Source organism: Orbicella franksi, chromosome 2 (assembly GCF_964199315.1).
Source record: "Orbicella franksi chromosome 2, jaOrbFran1.1, whole genome shotgun sequence".
Lineage (NCBI taxonomy): Eukaryota > Metazoa > Cnidaria > Anthozoa > Scleractinia > Merulinidae > Orbicella > Orbicella franksi.
In genome coordinates this window covers 24324172-24343097 of record NC_138146.1, presented here as the reverse complement: position 1 = coordinate 24343097, position 18926 = coordinate 24324172, and the positions used below count along the sequence as shown (strand labels likewise).

The 18926-nt window shown below is 38.9% G+C and overlaps 4 protein-coding genes across 4 annotated transcripts in view; 1 reads left to right on the top strand and 3 right to left on the bottom strand.

The window, feature by feature from the left end:
* LOC145478832 (uncharacterized) overlaps window positions 1-18926 on the bottom strand; it is a gene marked incomplete at its 3' end in the record, with an annotated part of 117481 nt that overhangs the window by 70027 nt on the left and 28528 nt on the right. The window lies entirely within an intron of this gene.
* On the top strand, window positions 1453-3130 carry LOC145468968 (uncharacterized). The gene has a single exon (XM_081452680.1). It carries the CDS (start codon window positions 1453-1455, stop codon window positions 2917-2919), a length of 1467 nt encoding a protein of 488 aa, XP_081308806.1. The 3' UTR covers window positions 2920-3130.
* LOC145478839 (leucine-rich repeat-containing protein 75A-like) lies at window positions 3702-9325 on the bottom strand. The gene is made up of 4 exons (XM_081457020.1): window positions 9166-9325; window positions 5837-5955; window positions 4452-4780; window positions 3702-3987 (listed from the first exon to the last, which is right to left on the bottom strand). The coding sequence occupies exons 1-4, from the start codon at window positions 9295-9297 to the stop codon at window positions 3743-3745; spliced, it is 825 nt and encodes a 274-aa protein (XP_081313146.1). The 5' UTR covers window positions 9298-9325; the 3' UTR covers window positions 3702-3742.
* Window positions 9329-17504, bottom strand: LOC145478815 (uncharacterized). Its single transcript, XM_081456990.1, has 5 exons — window positions 16157-17504; window positions 13581-14481; window positions 12338-12892; window positions 11418-11544; window positions 9329-11023 (listed from the first exon to the last, which is right to left on the bottom strand). Exons 1-5 carry the CDS (start codon window positions 16237-16239, stop codon window positions 10797-10799), a joined length of 1893 nt encoding a protein of 630 aa, XP_081313116.1. The 5' UTR covers window positions 16240-17504; the 3' UTR covers window positions 9329-10796.

Genomic DNA, 18926 nt, shown 5'->3' with positions numbered 1-18926 from the left:
GCACTTTTTAGATATACACTCTTTAAGTGGCAATGACAAAAGGGGGTGATGGCAAATTCTATGAGATACATCTATCATCATGGTGATAACTGATGAATTGGAATCCGAAAATGGTCTATTTCATACGTATTAATTTACCTCACTAGGTACAACTGTTATTAATATAATTTCCAGAGTAAAAGACAAAACGTGTTGCATTCGTTTAAGAGACTTGAAGCTAAGCTCAGATAGACTACAGAATTAATTACACTTTTCTCTCTCCGGAGACGTCCTTACAAAAGACACTAATCCCAATGTTATTACTTACAATGAGTCGAGATTTATACAAGGTAATTAACCGAGCCAAAAATCAGCCTAGCAACTGCGCGCTTATCATGTCAGCCGAATACACCGTGCAACGGTCAAGACCGAGAGCTTGCCACTGCGATCTTTAAGATCGTCTAGACTTGAGGAAAAACCTTAGCTATGTGGTAAGTTCAGCAGGCCTTTTTAGCTTGATTTCTCTTCCTGAAATGGTTGCTCAGTTTGTTGAATTTTCGTGATCAGCCCCTCCGCGAAAAAAAAACCCTGCGAGTTTGACAAAAGACCTTCTTCAAGTCAAATGCATTCCACTCGATATCTCTAAAGCCAACAGTTTTCGAACAAGAGACATTGCATCTCTTTCTGGTAACTTTACTTGTTTCTTTCAAGTACTCTTTCGAGCAGTGTTTTAACTGTGTTACGTTTACATTCAAATACTCTGGCACGCGGTGACACCTGGAGGAAGCGTTTTGTTTACATTGATGTTTGCAGCCGAGTGTACATGTTTAATAAACAAAGCCAAGGCACTCAAATGATTTCTCATTAAACAATATCGACACTTTCCAGTTTTAAGTGAAGTCTGAGTGAAATGACCGAGGTGAGAGAAATGCATTGTATACATTTCTCACTGGTAATCGAAGACCATTCTCTCTCTTATGTTAAGTAATTTTGATTATAATTTATTCATTATTTCATACCTGAAGCAGAGAGTGATAGAGACCTTTTAAGTTTTCAAGACAAGTTTCAGGAATTTGTCCATTAATGAAGACTATTAAATTATTCCTCAAAACCACGAGATGAAAATTTATTAGTTTACTATATTGAAAGGAAGCGAAGCGTCTCAATCGGTCAGTTTATCTTGTCAAAACTTCCCGAGTCGTCGCAAGTCTACTTACACTATTTTCTAAACTGCACTCAGCATCAAAGAGACGAACGTTTATATATCAGAGCATCGTTTACAAAAAATGCCCCAAATCTGTTTAAACGTACATGATAAACATACAATTTTCGCCGAAACCCAGAATTTTGAAATCACAACTTCGAGGATGATATGAACACTTCACAATTTTGTTTGGCAGTTCATATATATAAATGTATATGAGTTCAATTTGGTAATCATTAGTCAAACGCATTTACTTTCAGATTGTACACATGCCACGACGACATTCTACCGATAATCATTCTAACAATCAAACACAGAACTTACGCTCAGCCTGTTCCAGTGCCTCGAGCACAATAAAGCAAGTAGATTCCACCCTTGCTCTTCTTAAAACTGAAAAGAGGGTCAAAGAGGAAGAGGAAACGCAGTCCTTTACCAGCTCTCATTGGGATACAGACCTTGAAGACGATGACTATTCCGATGATGATAACAATGATGATGACGAGGCCCATTCAGAAAAAGAAACCTACCTTAAGATTTGTGACACAGTAGGAGTCACCCCAGTGTCTCGATTTGGGAACGAGATTGGTCAGGAAGAGATCAAGATTAACCATCGTTTTCTCAAGGAAGCGGGAACTAAAGCGATTGCCTCCGTTCTCCTCAGAAACAAGACGACGTCAAAGTTGCACGTGGCGTTTAACGAGCTCAATACCAAGGGAGGAATTTACATTGGACAAGTGCTGTCAAAGAACAGAGCTCTTACTGAGCTGAACTTGGCAAATAACAATATCAAAAGGGAAGGTATCATCGCCATAGCAGAAGCGCTGCCAAATAACACAGTGATTAGAAGGTTAGATCTGTCCGGAAACGGACTAGGAGACAAAGACGCGGTGCTATTGGCCGAGGGCGTCGAGAACAATAGCTCTTTGGATTGGTTGAACTTGAGTAACAACAAATTTTCTGAAGCCTCAGGAGTTTCTTTCGGAACTGCTCTTACTTACAACAATTCGCTTCTCGAACTGAATTTCAGCTGGAACCATATAAGAAGGAAAGGAGCTGAGGCCATTGCTAAGAGCCTGCGGTATAATGACTCGCTGGAAAAGTTGGATCTTTCTTGGAACGGATTTGATTACATTGGTACTACAGAGTTGGGGGAGTCTTTGAAACGAAATTCAACGATCAAAGAGCTCAATCTTAGCAACAATCGACTCTCGGACGAAGGACTTAAAAACATCGCAAAGGGGCTCGAGGGTAGCGAAAAATTGGAAGTGCTGAATCTAAACCACAATTTGATTTTCAATGCTTGTCAAGGCGTCAACAAGATACTAGAGATGTTGCTTAAGAGCGGTGCTCCAGCATTGAAAGTCTTGAAGATTTTAGACATTAAGTTGGATCACGATTGTGAAGTTCATCTTGAAAAAGTTCTGAAAAAAAGAACAGGTCTTGTTGTCCATCATGGATGCAAAAAGACAGACTTGTTTGTTACCAAGAAAAAGGAGGCAGATCCGTTTGATTTCCTTAAAATATATTTGGACAAAAACAAGATTCACGCCTCAGATTTGTTTAAACGTTTAGATCCCGAATGCCAATTCCGGGACAGTTTGTCTCGGGTGGAATTCGTTGACGGAATGAAACGGTTGAAAGTAATGAGTAACTTTTACCTTGACAAACTAGTTGAAATGCTTGACGTGGATGGAGATGGAGAGATTGACTATAGTGAATTTGTTAAAATGTATTAATAAATGCACTTACTAAGCTTTATCGAACACGTTGATATTTCAGTAAGCTTCAGTAGAGATGTAATGTTTGAAAGTTTGGTTGCGGACCAAAACTCTTCATATTTTTGTTAGCGGCGTTAATGAGGTATTTAATTTGACTACTTCTCCTAGCCAGGCATTAAGAGGCGTGGCTATTCTGTGGTATTCTAGGGTTTAGTTTTATTCATAAGGCTACGACGTAATGTTATAAAGTACTTGTACAGAAAACCCTTTGTTTTCTCCCCTTGTAGTTTACATTAAAGGGTTTATGAATAAGAATACGGTCATAATATTTTTGGTTCTTGTAGAAGTCGGTTGTTGTTGTGTATTTTACTGTGGTTGCTTCTATCAGTGTAAACATGCAAAATCTCTTGAAACGACAGTTTTCAGAATTATTTTACATTATGTTGTAGGGAAGAAAATCATAGGGTTGTTTAATCTGTGTCAAACATCACCTGCTTTCGTGAATTTGACCATTGAATGCAAATAATGTAAAAAGTAGCATTTTGCACTGTTGACCTTTGGAACGTTTTCAAGAACATTATACCGAAAGAAACACCAACATGTTTTTTTTACAGTTTCAGAAATTATAATCACGAACTCCTCCAGTTCAAATGGTGCCGTAAAAACAGGAAACAACTCTGAAATACGATTTCATTAGAGTCGTGCTGTCTTGTTGGGCCACTGAGATATAATAGCAGTTCAAATATATATGTACGCATTACAGACCAATTTATAGTCTAACGATGGCACGTGCCCATTACAATCATGTGAGATATGAAGATCAACGATGATTTTGAATTTCTTAAACTACTTTCCCATTAATGGCATCTTGAACACTGATAGACGCGTTTTCGTCTGCTGTCTTTGTTAAAGGACGATGTGTTTTTCTCCGCTCCATTAGGAGCTGAACAAACTGGCCAGGAATGGTATTAATTCTATAGTTGTTTCGAAGGTCCACCCACATTAATGCGGGAAAGTTTTGTGGTTCTTCTAACAAGCGGTGGAGCTTGTGAACAGATTTCACATTAAGACTATTACCACGTAAACCTGTAAAGAATAAGACACAAAACCAGTTTGCAGCTTTCTATTAATTACCTGGTGTACATACTGTATTCAGAATAATCTTGCAAGATTTTCGTTTGTTAAGCTTACACAACTGTGTCAATCAAAATTGTGGTTTCTCTTCAGTCGTTTGTAACCTACATACCCTACTAAGGGAATTTTTTCGACATTTATGACTCGCATTTATCATGTATAGCAGTCCAAGCAACGATTTGGACGGGAATAAAAGGACAACACCCAGGTGACATAGAAATGTTTTGCCGTCTGTGAGAAACTCGTCTCAATATCAAAAGAACCGTACAGTTCGTTTGGTAACACCGGCGCACACAATATGCTATGTTCAATGCAGTGGCCCGCTGCGGTTGATTTCTTTACAAATCTGGTCCAAAATGTTTCATGGTCCCTGAAAGAAATAATTTTCCTGATCTTGTGAGACTCAAGTTACTTACCCAAAAAGTAAAGGGTTTCCAGTTTCATTGTTGCTTCAAAAAACTTCAAAACAATTTCGTGGTTTAGTGTACAAAACATTAATTCAATCTTCTTGACTTTAGGGCACCTAGACAAGAGGGCGAGCAGCTTCTTCAAGTTTTTCTTTCTTGACAGGTCCAAACCATACATGCAGATGACTGACAAGTCGGATTTTAATAATGTCTCTTTGTTGGCCTTTTCTAAGTCCCTTTTGATGTCATTTGTGGGATCAAAATCAAAATGCTTGATCAGCAATTTGCAAATGTGGCTAATTTGCCGTTCATTTCTATGACTCAGTGCTCCGTGGAGTCTAAAAATAGAAACAAAAAAAAAAAAAAAAAAAAAGAAAAGAATGTTACCGTGGTAACAGTGTCCCTTCTGGTTGTCGAAAGTTGTCTGTCTTATACTAATTTCCATATAATTTTTTGGGTAAATGCCACCAAATATACAGAGACACTCGAAAGATATTCTACGCAGCTTACTAGAACATGTATTTTAGGTAAGACGTACACCATTACAGGGATAGGAATGGATTACAGGTACGAATTGAAATTTGATGTTGTGACAGGATGTAGAGAAATCAAAATTGCCATCCTGGTAGATTAGTGATTTTTCTTTTTACTTCATATTTCTTTGCTTTCACCAATTTTGACGTTTTATTTTTCTTTTTTATTTCAAGGTAATAGGGTGAGTTCACAGCATACTCTTTAATTTAGGAGACACTTTCCCTTTAATTTAGATATGTTAACGGTACGTCTAACAGACTTGACGAACAGTCGTAGTCTGCAGGCGGGAAGCACGCGTTGGTTCACGGTTAGGCCACAAAGTAAACAAAGACTGAGGAAATTATGAATGATCATAAACATTTGCATTTCACCATATATCATTGGAAGATTGGACGTTTAACAATTGTCATCATCATTGTTTGGATTCGTGGAAAAACATCATACTTAAACATTTCGTAAGGATTCAAAAGATCGTATGATTTTGGTTGTGGTTGTTGTTGAAGTTGTGATGGTGTTTATAGTGGCAATTGTTAACAAAAGAGTGTGAAGTTGAACCTGAATATTTTAGGTAGTACTGTAATTCCCGGGGTATAAGGTCACTTTCAGACCACTTGAGTTTAAGCTGTTCAAGTGGACGCCTTCAAAACCGTCAAAATCCCCGCGAATATTGTAGAGGTTAACGTAACCGACCATTCGATTGTAAGCCTTCGTTTCGAAACTGTACAAATACTTCGCGATAAATAAGACAGTTAGTGATGAACACTTGCGGCATTTTCATGACTACACCAACGGACATCTTGTAAGGTGCAAAGATACAGACACATACTGTTACTGTATAAGAAACCTTTTTGTATGCTTACCTTTGTAAATATCGATATGCATCACGATCAACCAGGAATTCATCCCCAGCAAGAAGATCAGAGACAGCCAGGTTACTCAACCTCTTCGTCGATGCATTTACACCGAGGTTGTTTGAGATCTGTGCGCAGATGAAGAATACAGCTTAATAAAGTGATTCTGGACAATTTTGGTCAAAACGCTGCGTACCTTTCTTCAGTAATCAAACAAGGTTTCGACAAAATACTGACCCCCGTTCAGCTTCCCCCCCCCTCCCTAATGACCCCCCTACTGACCCACTGTAAAGTCAACAGGAAAATAAAACTTAAAAAAGCCCAGAACTATCAGTGGGACCCCTTCAAGTTCATACATAAATTTAGCTTATCTAAAATGGAGCAGCTACACAATACAGGGCCACTTTTGAAGGTGCATATTTAATTTGTGGCTCGTTTGGCTCGGCAGTGCATAAAAGAACGAGGAATAATCTATATATGCGTTGCCCTAGGTCTATATATTTAGCGGCTTGTTTGGCTCGGCAGTGGATGAAAGAACGAGGAATACTCTACATATGTGTTAAGTCCTAGATCTATATATTTAGTCAAAGGAGCAAACGCGCCAAACGAGCCAGACGAGCCGGCCCTTTTGGTGGATGATTAAAAGTGGCCTGTATTCTGTAGCTCCGGGGTGGCGGACTAGTTGCAGACTTCCGATTCTCTTCTCCTTTGATTGTAAGTGCAGGGTTTGTTTACGAAAAATCGAGCAAGGAATTACGTTGGAATATCATCAAGTATGGTATTCGCACCCATTAGGAAATTAAGTAATGAAAGTGACGAAGAAACGTTGGCTGTATGAATACGCTGGCGATTGACCGGGGTTATAACACGAACAGGGGAACGTTACCATCAACCTGAAGACGATTTTCCCTGGTAGTTTTAGGTATTTCGCCAAGTTTCCCCAAGGCCAGAATGCAAATTTTAAAATGGTTTTGGATAATTTTCTCCTTGACGCATGTGGACGTCAAAAAGACCACGGATTCTCAAGTAACTCAATCTCGTTTAATAGACACTTTCTTAAAGAGCTTCGCACATGAAAATAATGGCCTTGTAATGCTGAACAACACAACCATCTACAACTATCTAACAGAGCATTGAGCTTCATTGAGGACGAGAAAATCTTCCCAATGCTCAAAGCAACTTATCACCTTACGGGTAATTCTATAGGGGGGGAGGGGGTGGTGACATTAGCGATTTTTTCGTTGCGAAACATTCTCGTCCCCCGAGGCCGCGCTCCTTTTGGTCAGCACCAAGAATCGCGACCTCTGGCCGGACCCGATTTTCTGAGCATGGGCAGAGTATTTGTTTCGTATTCTCAGCCAATCAGATTTGACAGGTCTTTGAATCGCGGACTTCCGGTGTTGGACAAGCCTAGAGGTCGCGATTCTTTGTGCTGACCAAAAGGAGCGCGGCTTCTGGGGACGAGAATGGTTGCGCAACAACACTCTCATCACTTGTGTGACCTCTGTTGATGTATCGTCTGTGTGTGTGTGTCGCCCATTGTTACTCACAAACGTATTTACTTGGCGAGCATTTCTTTGTTACTTTCAATGTTCAATTTTCTAATGGGTACGAATACCATGATACTCGATGATATTCCCACTTATTCTGTGCTCGATTTTACGTAGAGGAGGGTCGAAAATCTGGAACTCGTCCGCCATCTTGGAAATTTCAGGTGAGCTAAATTTATTTGTGAATTAGAAGCAGTTCCAGTGATTGTTTTGGGCTTTTTTAAATTATCTTTTTCTCGTTGATTTGGGGGGGGGGGGGGGGTTAGTAGGGGGTCAGTTGTCTGGATGTCGGTGTTTTGTCGAATCCCGTGATGGCTTTGGTGTTTTTTGCAGTGGTCGGAGTCTATCATGCAGACGTCTAGGCCAGCAAGAAACCTACAAGGGTTAAAGATGATTTCCATTCCGTACTGCGCAGTCTCGGCACCCGAACGTTTATAGACATTCTCTTTTTGACATTCAGTGTCGTTACGAACCACATACTTTATCTTTGAGGGCTTTCAAATTCTTTTTCCAACAGCTTTATTGATTTTATGGCTGCGAAGCTGTTTCGTCCAATGATAAGAGAAAGAACGAAGCATAAAGCTTCGCATCCATAATGGCGGTTGACATGAAACTTTGCCGGAATTTTCTTCATGTAAGTGGTTGCAAAATGTTTACACCTCGTGACGTCTTACATGAGGCAAAACAAAAAACGTAACCAATAGAACTCTCGAGAGTGCGTAATGGGGACTGGAAATCATCTTTAATGCAATTCAATTTTTAAACTATGTACCACGTAAATTATCAAATCCCTTTGAGTTTAGTGATGTAAACAGATGCGTTTGACTCACGTGGATCTCGGAAACAAGAATTCATGGTGATGATGGCTCGACCTCGTGTTATGTTAATCAGCTCGATCAAAATCATCGGAAATCGTTGTACAGCCTGTAGAGATGTTTAAACTACGTCTTAACGAATTTTAGAAAACGCAGCTGTAGCAAAATTCATTTTCTACTACAGCTACAAACATTTGTCAAAACGCTTTGAAAGACAAAGCATTTGGTCATGGCTGGAAATATGGAATCGAAAAAACAGGAATACGGTAACCAGGATTCAGGAATCTGGAAACCGGATACTGAAATTCAAAAATCAAAGAAAACAAGTTCATCATCACACAAAACATTATGTTGCACAGTTCTTGCCCGTAAAAATAAGGGGGCCATTTTAAAAATAGCTTCCCCAAACTTCACCTCTTTTGAAACAAGGATTCTTCCCCTGTTGAAATTCATTCAGTCATTATTTCTAGCAAAGGGTATGGTTTTGAGAATCTGAACTAACATACGTCAGAGTTTCAATCTAAGCACCCTGAGAGCGACATTGGATATTCAAAGACTAACCTGGCTCATTTAAACAAGTTGTTTATCCATAAAACCACATTTTGCAACAAGACAACATGGGAACCAATTTCTGTGTGCAAAGCAAAGCAAAGCAGAGCAAAGCAGAGCAGAGCACAGCGTCGGACAAAAAGTATTCACTACATCGGGATCAAACTCAGTTATAGACTTTTTTTGTAGTTCCATTAGAAACTGAATCACTTATGTTCATGTAAATCTTTCGGAAACGTGTAGCCGTGTAAATAATGAAACGAGCAGAGAACTCCATTTGAATTTTGAAGGACTCCGAAATAGCATATTGCATTGCAACCAATAGAAGTCGTTTAATAACTTCGTGGAAGTAAGGTAGTTTTCTTTCTTGTGTTAACTCCCCACGAACTAATGAGCTTTTAATGACTATTAAACATAAGCTTACCTCTTTAAACACATTCAGAGCTTGTCCAAATATTCCCGTTTGAGCAAATTTGGAAATCTGTCTTATATAAAGCGCGCGTAATTGATAAGGCTCGAGTTTATCTTCGGCTGTGAGTGTTGAGCAACAAGCCATTTTCTTGATGCACTTTTATTCTTCTTTCTTTTTTTTTTCTATGTAAACCGTTATTTGATAGCAAACTTCGCAAGCTCAGCCTACGTCACAGTACCAGTTATGCGCGCGCGCCAAATAAACTGGGCTAGTGCATACTGAGCGGGGAGAGGACGCAACAAACCGCGGAGCGCGCGTAGATTTAAGAATCAAGAGCCAAAACCGTGGACGGAGACTGTAAGTCTAAAGTAAGTCTTGCACGTTTTCAGTCTGCTATTTAAGGGACGGGCGCGACTAAGTGTCGCACAAATGAATTTTATTTTTCACGAATAAATTGCGCGATGCGTATGTGCAGTTAACAGTTAGAGGAAAAAAATCGGTCAGTGATCAGTAGGAGGTTAACTTTTTTTAGGGCAATCAGGGTTGCTTCTGTGTAATGCGGTGATTCTGGTTTTCGAACGCGCACATTAAGTTTGGCCTTGGGGTTCTTTTAATGGAACTATTTCAAGCTTCATCAGCTTAATTAAGCGAACAAGATCCTCTAAGCTCACTGTTCATTCTTTCTGCACGAGTGCGAATTGTATTCATTAAATGATAAGATTACGAATCCGACATTTTTTGAGAGCAAACAGTTAACGATGTGCAGCTCGCGAATTATCGCTCAGACGAAACGAAAGCTGCGTAGTCGACACTCTAAAGGATTGCAGTCCAAAGCTTTTAATTGCGGTGCATATTTGAAAATTTCTCTTTTCAAGAATAACACGCGCACGATGTGTTCTGTAGGCCAATAGAAAACAATGGGGGAGCAATCAGATTCCCACTGAAAATTTACGCCGAGTGTCTGCTACTATCATTTACTCAGAAACTCAACCCAGCGAAACGAGTGCGAAACGCGCGAGGCTAGTACAAGTATCTCGCGGAATTTCCTTCAGGGACAGACCATTATCGTTTAGAGGAGGGTTTGGGCAATTTTCTGGGACATGAAATTTCTCATCTAAGCACACCTATCGACCAATGAGAGCGCGCGTAGCATCTCAGTTATTTTACAGTTAGCGATAGTACACACTTAAAAGTCTGATACGATATACTTACACTCAGCAAGTCCTGCGAGCGCACAAGTAATTTAGTCATTTACCAGTTCGAAGCAGTCTTCGTGCAAAATTATTCTTTTTCAATTACTCTAATTCCAAGCTAATTTCTCGGTCGATCTTTCATGTTTGATTCCGGAGGAGATGCAATAAAGACCCGGTTTTACATTACAAGAAAGGGGCGTCAAGTAACGTGACATAGTATGCTCCTAGGTGTAGTCATTGTTTATATTTAACCTTGTGGCGTTCAATGCCAAGAGAAATAGTATGTCGTTTCACTGACTGGTGGATCAAACTCTACCCGAGACCCAAAATAACAAGGACGAAACATGACCGGTTTGAACGTCTTCATTGATCCGTCTCCTCTCTGTACTTGCTGTAGCTTAATAGTAACCAGTATCGCTCCTTTTCCTCTTATCTTGCACGTGCATAGCTTCATCTGAGTTCTTCCAAGTCCTCCTCTGACTCGTCTGTTTGAAAGGAACTGGTGCGGCAAGGTTTGCTTGAATGACTTGAAATTTCCGGCAGATTTTCGAAACTCTGCGCTAGTTTCGAAGACGACGCGCGCGCCTCGGAAAGATTCATACCTGGTTCGGAAAGAAACGGAAATAAGTGTCGGAATGTTTGACCTGTGTCGGGAGAAGACGAAACTTCAGTCTCCTCTGCAAAATAAACAGATTATAATCAATTAATCATATGACTGGGAAACATCACTGGTGACTGCCTGAGAACAGGCCAATTTATCGTTAATTCTAATTCATAGCACTGCAGTGCAAATTAATGCGCATGGGCTCCTAATTTTCTCAGTCGCTTTATAAATGAGTAGTCAGATGAAAGCTCGAGCAAATAAGGATTTACTCTACTTGTGATATTTAAATTTCTTGCGAATTGCACTGGCCTAATGGCTCATAGGTAAAGGCAAGGCAAGGTAATTGCAATTTTGAGAGAACTTTCAAATATCACTTGTATTTATACGATTACTAATGCTTATTAGGCATTACACATTGTCGTTTAAATTAGGGTTGTGTCTTTTTAGCTGTTGATAGTTTTACTCACCGAGGATAGCGTCCTCTCTTAAAGATCTGAACTCCGCAACAGTTTGACGCTTTAGTAGCGGTTTTGGTTTTTTCCTTTTGACGCGTATTCTTGACTTGTCATGATCTAAATTATTTAAGTCCTCTATCTGAAAGTGAAAATGATAATAATACGCAAGCAATACTAAGCAATTAGATTATGAGCTCGAGATTTCTATCGCGTGATAGTTGACGAGGGCGCAACCCTCGTCAACTATCACGCATAGAAATCGAGAGCGAATAATTTAATCGGTGTTCTAGTATAAATCTGCTATTCGTTCAGAACTTTATTTAAATCCTCTTCGCAGAAACTTCTAAAATGCCAAGGTGCGGCCGTCATTTAGTTAACAAGGGCACACTGCTACGTTACTCACTATCTATCACAGAATAGATAGTGAGTAGCGTAGCCAATCAGAGAACGGCATTCGTGATTGAACGCCAGTAGATTTATACTTATTAACAATAGACTACGTCTCAGAATAAACTTTGGAAATGAAAAAGATCCAAAAACACTTTGACTAAAGGGTTCCTTCAAAGCACAACAAAAGTAGAAACAAAAAACGTATTCGAGGAGTTGCTATCTCACACAAACGCTTGTTTTACCTCACTCGGCATACTGTTGTTTTCAGGTCCTTTAGTTCTCCACACTTATGGTTGAATAGCGATACAAGGTAACTTTTTTTGAAATCCATTGGCTTGGAGAAGACATACATGAAGCCTTCAAATGACATTGGACTCGTTAAGCGACTCCGCTTAAGACGGAAGATCATTTTTCTGAACTAGACGCCAAAATAGTGCAGTATTACCGACAGTCCCATCCATGTAAATCGTAATTAGTTTAAGACTAAAATTCTCAATGAGATATACAGTGTTAAATTCCATATTAAGAAAGACTCTTAATACCTGTGTTGGTTTGTGAAGATTGATGTAGAACTGTACATCTCCTTCTCCATGCACCGATATCTTGCCAATCACATCAGGAAGCTTTGTCGGATCACTGAGCCTAAACTGCAGATAGAAATCAACAAACGTGGTCTTGCCTGTGAACATAACTGTACGCTCCTCGGTATGGTCAGCGGCATCCCTGTCGGATTCAAAGCTACCACGCACAAGGAATCGAGTTTTGCCTAAGGGTAGAGACAGCGGCTGGGAGCAAACTTCAGAAATAAAGCATTTGTTAGGATTCTTAAGTTGTGAATTGTCAAATAGAGCAACTCTTAACACAAACTGTTTACCAGGCTCTACGATCTTGGTCATGAGCCCTCGAAGGGACGTGGTAACGAAGTTGCTGTTTTTAGTGTCGTTGCTGGTAGGGAAAAGGAGTTCCCTTGAAATGCAACCAGGTATTTGTTCAATATAACGCATGTTGTTGTTTGTCATCCGCCGAACAAGTTTGTATAACCCTCCTCTTGTGATCAAGAAAGAACCAACTTTGGACCCGTTTTCCATGGTCTCAATCTGAAAATTACAACACCAAAGTAATGAGCAAAAACTCTCTTAAAGAAAACCAGTTTTCTTTAAAAAACCTCCACACTGTTGTTACAACTAAGCTGGTCAGGTTATCAGTCTTTTAATTTTGCAGATACATAAATAATCTCTTTCACAAAGGTTGTAAATCGTACTTTATAGTGCCTTAATCCCAGACTGATTAAGTATTTTTTATCACTAAAAAATTGTGGGGAAGATTTCAATTATTCATGCTAATAATTTTTTACTGCTGCTTTTATCGTTGCTTGCAGTGACTGTGTTATGGATAATATATCTCCGATGACTTACGTTGTTAAAAGAAAAACGTAAACGCCTTGTGTAGATAACAAGTCACCAACACAAAGTAAGGAAGGAACCAGTTCTGTTTCCCATAGTAACCCCTGTCTACTAAAACCACACTACAAAATGTACCATCATCGCAAGTATTGAGAATGTTACATGGCATAACAAGCAGCCAATCGGAAAACAGGAAAGCCGTGGTATACTCGACGGTATTGCACTCAAACTTTCCACCGAAAAAATGAAAAGTGGGATATTCCATGGTATATGACTCGAAACCATTGCATTACTAATCTATATACTTTACACGGCACATTTCAACCATGCCCTCGTTAAAAGAAAAAAAGAACGCCCATACAAAACACAATGAGAACCTTACCTTTGGTGTGCTGTAATGGTGTTTCCATAAGATTGTGTCCTCGTCCAACATTTTACTCTGTAACACTGTTACCCTGGTGCTCTCCCTAGAAAAGAAATCTTCAAATCCATCTCCCATCAAAGGTAGGGTGAGTTTAATAGGCTTCGTGAAACGAAACTTCGACGGACGTATGAGGACAACAGGACTGGATGTGATGTCCACCATGTTGTTAGTACCCAGATCCTCTGGATCGCAGCTCTGAGGTGGAAGCCACGAACTCAATGATCTTGGGGAGACTGGGGCCGGTGCTTGCAGATTGTACAAGTCCTCATTGGAAATTGTTTCTAATGTTACCGGCGTTTTGCGAGTAACGCAACCAACAGGAAACTTGATTTGAATTCCGGGATATTCCGCCAGCTCCACCTCGCAGTCTGTGTAGGGATACAGATTTTTTGTAACCTGGGGATGCTGGGTAATTTTAATCGTATAAAGTCCGCTTTTTTTACAACAGATTCTCGCTTCAGTCCTCGCTTCATTCACGTGAAAACAGAACGAATCGAGTGGCTTCCATTTAAGGTGTTTCACACCATTCCTCAGCCAAACATTACTGCAGTAGAGGCAAACCGTCTGGCCACAAGATTTCGGTGCCACGCAGCTCGGTAGCTTTAACACGAGCTCGGCAGACGGCTCGAAAACAAATTCTTTTGGATAAATTTGTATTATGTCCGACACTCTCCTCTCGTTTTCTTCTAAAAATGGTTCATATTGAAGTTTGTTGAGGATTCTGAATCTGATACTCGATGACTTCGAGTTTTCTACACAAATGGCTGACGCTTTAAGTCTTATACCGAGAAATTCATTAGATGCCTCAAAAAATCCGTGAAATTCGCTCCCTGATCGAATCCAGACACTCGAAATTGTGCTGAAAGGGAAAAAAAAATTTAGTGAAGACTATTAAGATATTTTTTTGTTTCATGGTTTTTTTTATGATGTCCACTGATATTCCATTATATCTGTTAACAGGGTTTGTATTGCAAATTTGTAGCTTCCCAGCTATTGTTTGTTTGGATTCTTTTTTTCTTTTTCTATTTCGCGTGAGGTCCGCAAAATGGTCCTAAAACAGCCAATTAGAACTTTTAGTAATTTTTTTTTCTCCCCTACCTCGCGAAAATTTATATTCAGGGACGCCTCAAGAAAAGCACAGACAGCAATAACGACGTCATCTTTTCCTCTTTAATAAAACAGCACAGGAAACATTAGTTTACTCAAAATGTTTATTTGTGTTGCTGGCGGGACTGAAAACGGTTGTATCTAACATCCCAAAAAATATTTCGTCTTTAACTCATTTATGACATTAGTTTTTTCTGCCATGTTAATTTGTCTTATGAGGTTTGTATTTTCACCCAAAAATATCAACAAAAAATGGGGTTTTGTTGCCATGATATTTCAGTGTTAGCAAAATATATTCAAATTTTAGTTAATTTTATGTGGCACCTGTCGCGTTAATACGTATGACGTTTTCAAAAATGATCATTATCATCGCATAATGTATATTGTATTCCCCAAATTTTGGCTTCAATGCCGAATCAGCCGCCTTAAATTTCAGCCGCGCTTCGATGTGGCTGAGTTGCTTCATTAAGTTCCCGTCGGAAAATAACTTCGTGACAATTGCTTGTTAAGGTTTCCTTTCCAACCATGCTGACTTTTTAATCGAGTTACAAATGGTAAAGCTACCGTGCTTATGTTTCTAGGAGTGCTACCACAAATGATGGACTTCATAGCGAATTGTTTTTTTCTTCCGCGAAATAAAGACGACACATCATCCCCAATTTAAAATTGATTTCCAAGCTTATATTCCGTACAAGCCTGCTTCAATTCAAAGAACGAGCTCAAGAAAGAAAACAAAAATTTAGTTTTGGATCTTTGAAATTTTAATAAGATATTATAATGAAAAGACTACTGCGTTATCGTTTTGCGTTATTTTAACAGGTATATATGGTAGATCATTTCCTTGTTGCCTGTATGCTGTCACCCTCACACACAGCCATTAAGGTGTAGATCTTAGGCAAAGCAAAGATGATATGCGATTAATTTAAATTGTTAAAAAAGCCAGCGACGACAAAACGTTATCTGTTTTGAAATCGACTGAAACGCGGACGCGACGAGGACCCACGCACTTCTAAGCCTCCAAATGACAATAGAAAAAACGGGCTCATTAAAACCCTCTCATCGGAAAACATTCCTTTTATCAGCTTCTGTTGATTAAATGTTTTCCGAAACCTTTGTATTGATCCGAACAACTATTTTTTCCACTTCTATGTGATAATAATGTTCACAATTCGAAGAGGTACAAGGACCAACTTTGCATTCTAAACATTGTATCTTGACAACGAATTTACGGCCTATAAAGGAAATAATCGACCGCCAAGCATTCGATAAACCCCTTATTGACTGGAATTGTATGTCATTCACGTGGTGTAACGAATAGATTGTCGAACGTTGCTTTGGAAAAATAAGAGTGATGTTTCTGTATGAAGTACAAATAACAAACAAACTTTTCAAAAGTCTGAATTAAGTCTTGCAAATGACGTATTTACCTAACCGTGGGCTTCATTGCTCCCTCTTCTTCTTCCAATATCAATTTACTAAATGATTGTTTTGAGTTGGTTTTCCACTCCATAACAACGACATCAATCAAGGCGTTGTTTGCAAAAGGTTTTCGCTTCTCGAAGTGCTAATTGAGTGCAATTAGTGGGAGAGGTGATTCATCAAAGTCAGCTTCGAAATTGTGAATCTAACTTAGGTGAAATGACCGCTGGGAATAACCTGCATTGTTCAGCAGGCATTAGTAAACAGATCGTTAATATATGGAAAAGTTATTGCTTTATTGTTTACGCAAGGATACCTTTGTTTGGCAAAACATTCAGTGCTTTCTGTCAAAGTAATGAAACTTCATGGTAACCAAACAAAACAGACGGATCTTCGAAGAAATAGGATGCGAAACGAAGAAGAAATTGCGGAATCAAATACACTAGGAGCACTTTTTCTTTGGTTTGCCAGTTGGAAATGCCACCAAAGCCGAATTATCACACTCAACTCCTTCAAAATGGATTTTCGTAAGCGTTTGTTGAATAACTGTAATAAAAGGCCATTGTCTAATGGTACTTTGCCAAAGTACTGTCGGCAAACAATTTGAAGTTTTTAAGTTTTTGCTTTGTTATTGGCTGAAATGCAAATATTCCAACTTTGGTTGTTCGGTTACTTGTCGGCTTATCTTCGAGATCAACAACAAACTTATTTTCAGGCAATTATAGAATCAACAGCAGATGAAAACAATTCAACTTTTCATTTTAATACGTTGCAAATGAATTAATTCGGGATATGATATTAATTCTTTTAGCATTGTTTAGGTGATTGTTTTTACATCGTTGATAGAATATTGCCAGTAATGATGTTCAGACTTGGATACTAAATTACGACGCACCTCTGTACAGTTTTACCATTTAAAATGGCGACTCCAAAGAGAAACTACTACGAAATAAAAGAGAGGTGAATCAGCGAGACGTTGCCTTATGTAACAACAAGTAAAAGGAATATGTCTCGGAAACGCTTTCGTTGCAGTAATCGTTGCGCCGGAAAAGTACACTTGATTCTACTTCGTGCAATGATTGTTTCAGCGAAAACGTTGCAAGATCATTTTCGCCCTGGAGGGCCACCTGTCCCTCTTTACCGGCGGAGCCTTGGCAAGAGAAAAAGGTGGCTCTGGTAAAAGAAAGAAAGAAATTTTGATTGGCTAGATTCTTGGACTAAGATTTTTCACTAATTATGCGTTGGTTTCCTTCGCAAAGATATCACTGGTCGATATAGAACTAATACTGTTCGATCACAGCACTGAAAGACCGTTAGAAAGTGAAAACTTTTACTTTATAATTTATTTTTTCGGAAGTTAAAAAAGAATGAATGTTTATCATTGACGTCTTCCGCAACGAAACATGTGAGAGCCAATTCCGGTCGAATTTTAATTCTGTTTTAAATTCGTTGTTTAAATCTATTAAGGCCTGTCATTGCTATAAGCGAATGGTTTAAGTTAGAGATCAAACAATAGATATCTTTAAGGTCCTGTGTCTCAAATACATACAACGACCACGGTTACCATGGTTGCCTCATGATCAGAAGTGTAAAAAATGAGAGTTGATGATACCAAAATGGACTTAGAAGGCTACACTAACTATGTAATATTTCAAAACAAAATTGAAATGTGAAAATGGTAAAACAGAACTTTTCACTGAAGAAAACATCAAAATACGGGTAAAGATGTTTTTTTTTTTAAACATGTCCCGGTTTTCGAGGAAAATTAAGTTGTGTGCATCAGTTTAGCGTGTTTAGTTTCCTCTCTCTCTCTCCTCTCGGCATTGAACTTTTGTTGTAGACAACCCACACGGTAACTTACAGACCTCTGTAAAGCTCACTCATATTCAAATAAACTCTAACCGAAAACAATTGATTTTATTGAACAATTATCATGTACCACGCAAATTTATTTTGCATGACTGTATGTTTCCCCATTTAATGCTGAACAGCTGAAGTTATACCCATAAGTTTGGTCTTAAAAGTGCTCAGGCTGATTACAAAATGAGTTGACTTGGTTTTGACTTAAAATACCAAATTTAAAGTGGATCTGTAATGTTTGAGTTAATTGGTCTAAAATTCCCGACTAAAATTCCCGAAACTAAGCGCCATCAAGATTAGACGATTTTAAAGCGACGACGCTTAGAAGTAGCGAGAAATTTCCCCTGGGTAGCACTTAATCACGTGACGGGAAGTGGCTGGGTGGGAGTAGAAACAAATTAATAAGTATTTCTGTGAGTCGTAATTTCAGGGGATTTTAGTCAACAGTGAACTGTTTCAAGCGGGGTTTGATTTTCCTTTTGATTTATTTTTTTTGATTTTGTAAAAGAGATGGTGCATCTTTTGCGACTTTGTTTATCTTATGGAATCCTGGAACTTTGCATCATTGTCTTGGGAAATCAAGTGTCCAATCCAGGCAAGAGGGAGCTTAGGTAATTTTTCACTGACGCCTAAAGCAACGGAAGCGGGAGTAAAGCGGCTGAGAGGATGAGCGGCTGACTTGGAAAACACTTAAATGAAATTGCTAAAAATAAATCATCAAGAACGTGATTTTTGACTGTTCTCCGAGTCAACGCGTGATTCAAGCAACTGATCACGTTTTTTGATTTGTTCTTTATCATTTCAGCAAAAGGACTTCTTCTTATCTCAATTTTTCGTTAACAAGCAATGAGAAATTTCTACGCGCACTTTTACCAAGGGATTTATTTACATTTTTTAATTTTGATCAATGAAACTGAC

Excerpts from the sequence above, each read along its gene's own strand:
- LOC145478815 (XM_081456990.1), bottom strand. The coding sequence starts at position 16,239 with ATGGAGTGGAAAACCAACTCAAAACAATCATTTAGTAAATTGATATTG. Across the intron at positions 14,482-16,156 it reads GCAATGAAGCCCACGGTTAG|CACAATTTCGAGTGTCTGGA; the intron begins GTAAATACGTCA and ends TTTCCCTTTCAG. Across the intron at positions 12,893-13,580 it reads ACCATTACAGCACACCAAAG|ATTGAGACCATGGAAAACGG; the intron begins GTAAGGTTCTCA and ends TGTAATTTTCAG.
- LOC145478839 (XM_081457020.1), bottom strand. The coding sequence starts at position 9,297 with ATGGCTTGTTGCTCAACACTCACAGCCGAAGATAAACTCGAGCCTTAT. Across the intron at positions 5,956-9,165 it reads CTCTGAATGTGTTTAAAGAG|ATCTCAAACAACCTCGGTGT; the intron begins GTAAGCTTATGT and ends ATCTGCGCACAG. Across the intron at positions 3,988-4,451 it reads GGAAACCCTTTACTTTTTGG|GTTTACGTGGTAATAGTCTT; the intron begins GTAAGTAACTTG and ends TATTCTTTACAG.
- LOC145468968 (XM_081452680.1), top strand. The coding sequence starts at position 1,453 with ATGCCACGACGACATTCTACCGATAATCATTCTAACAATCAAACACAG.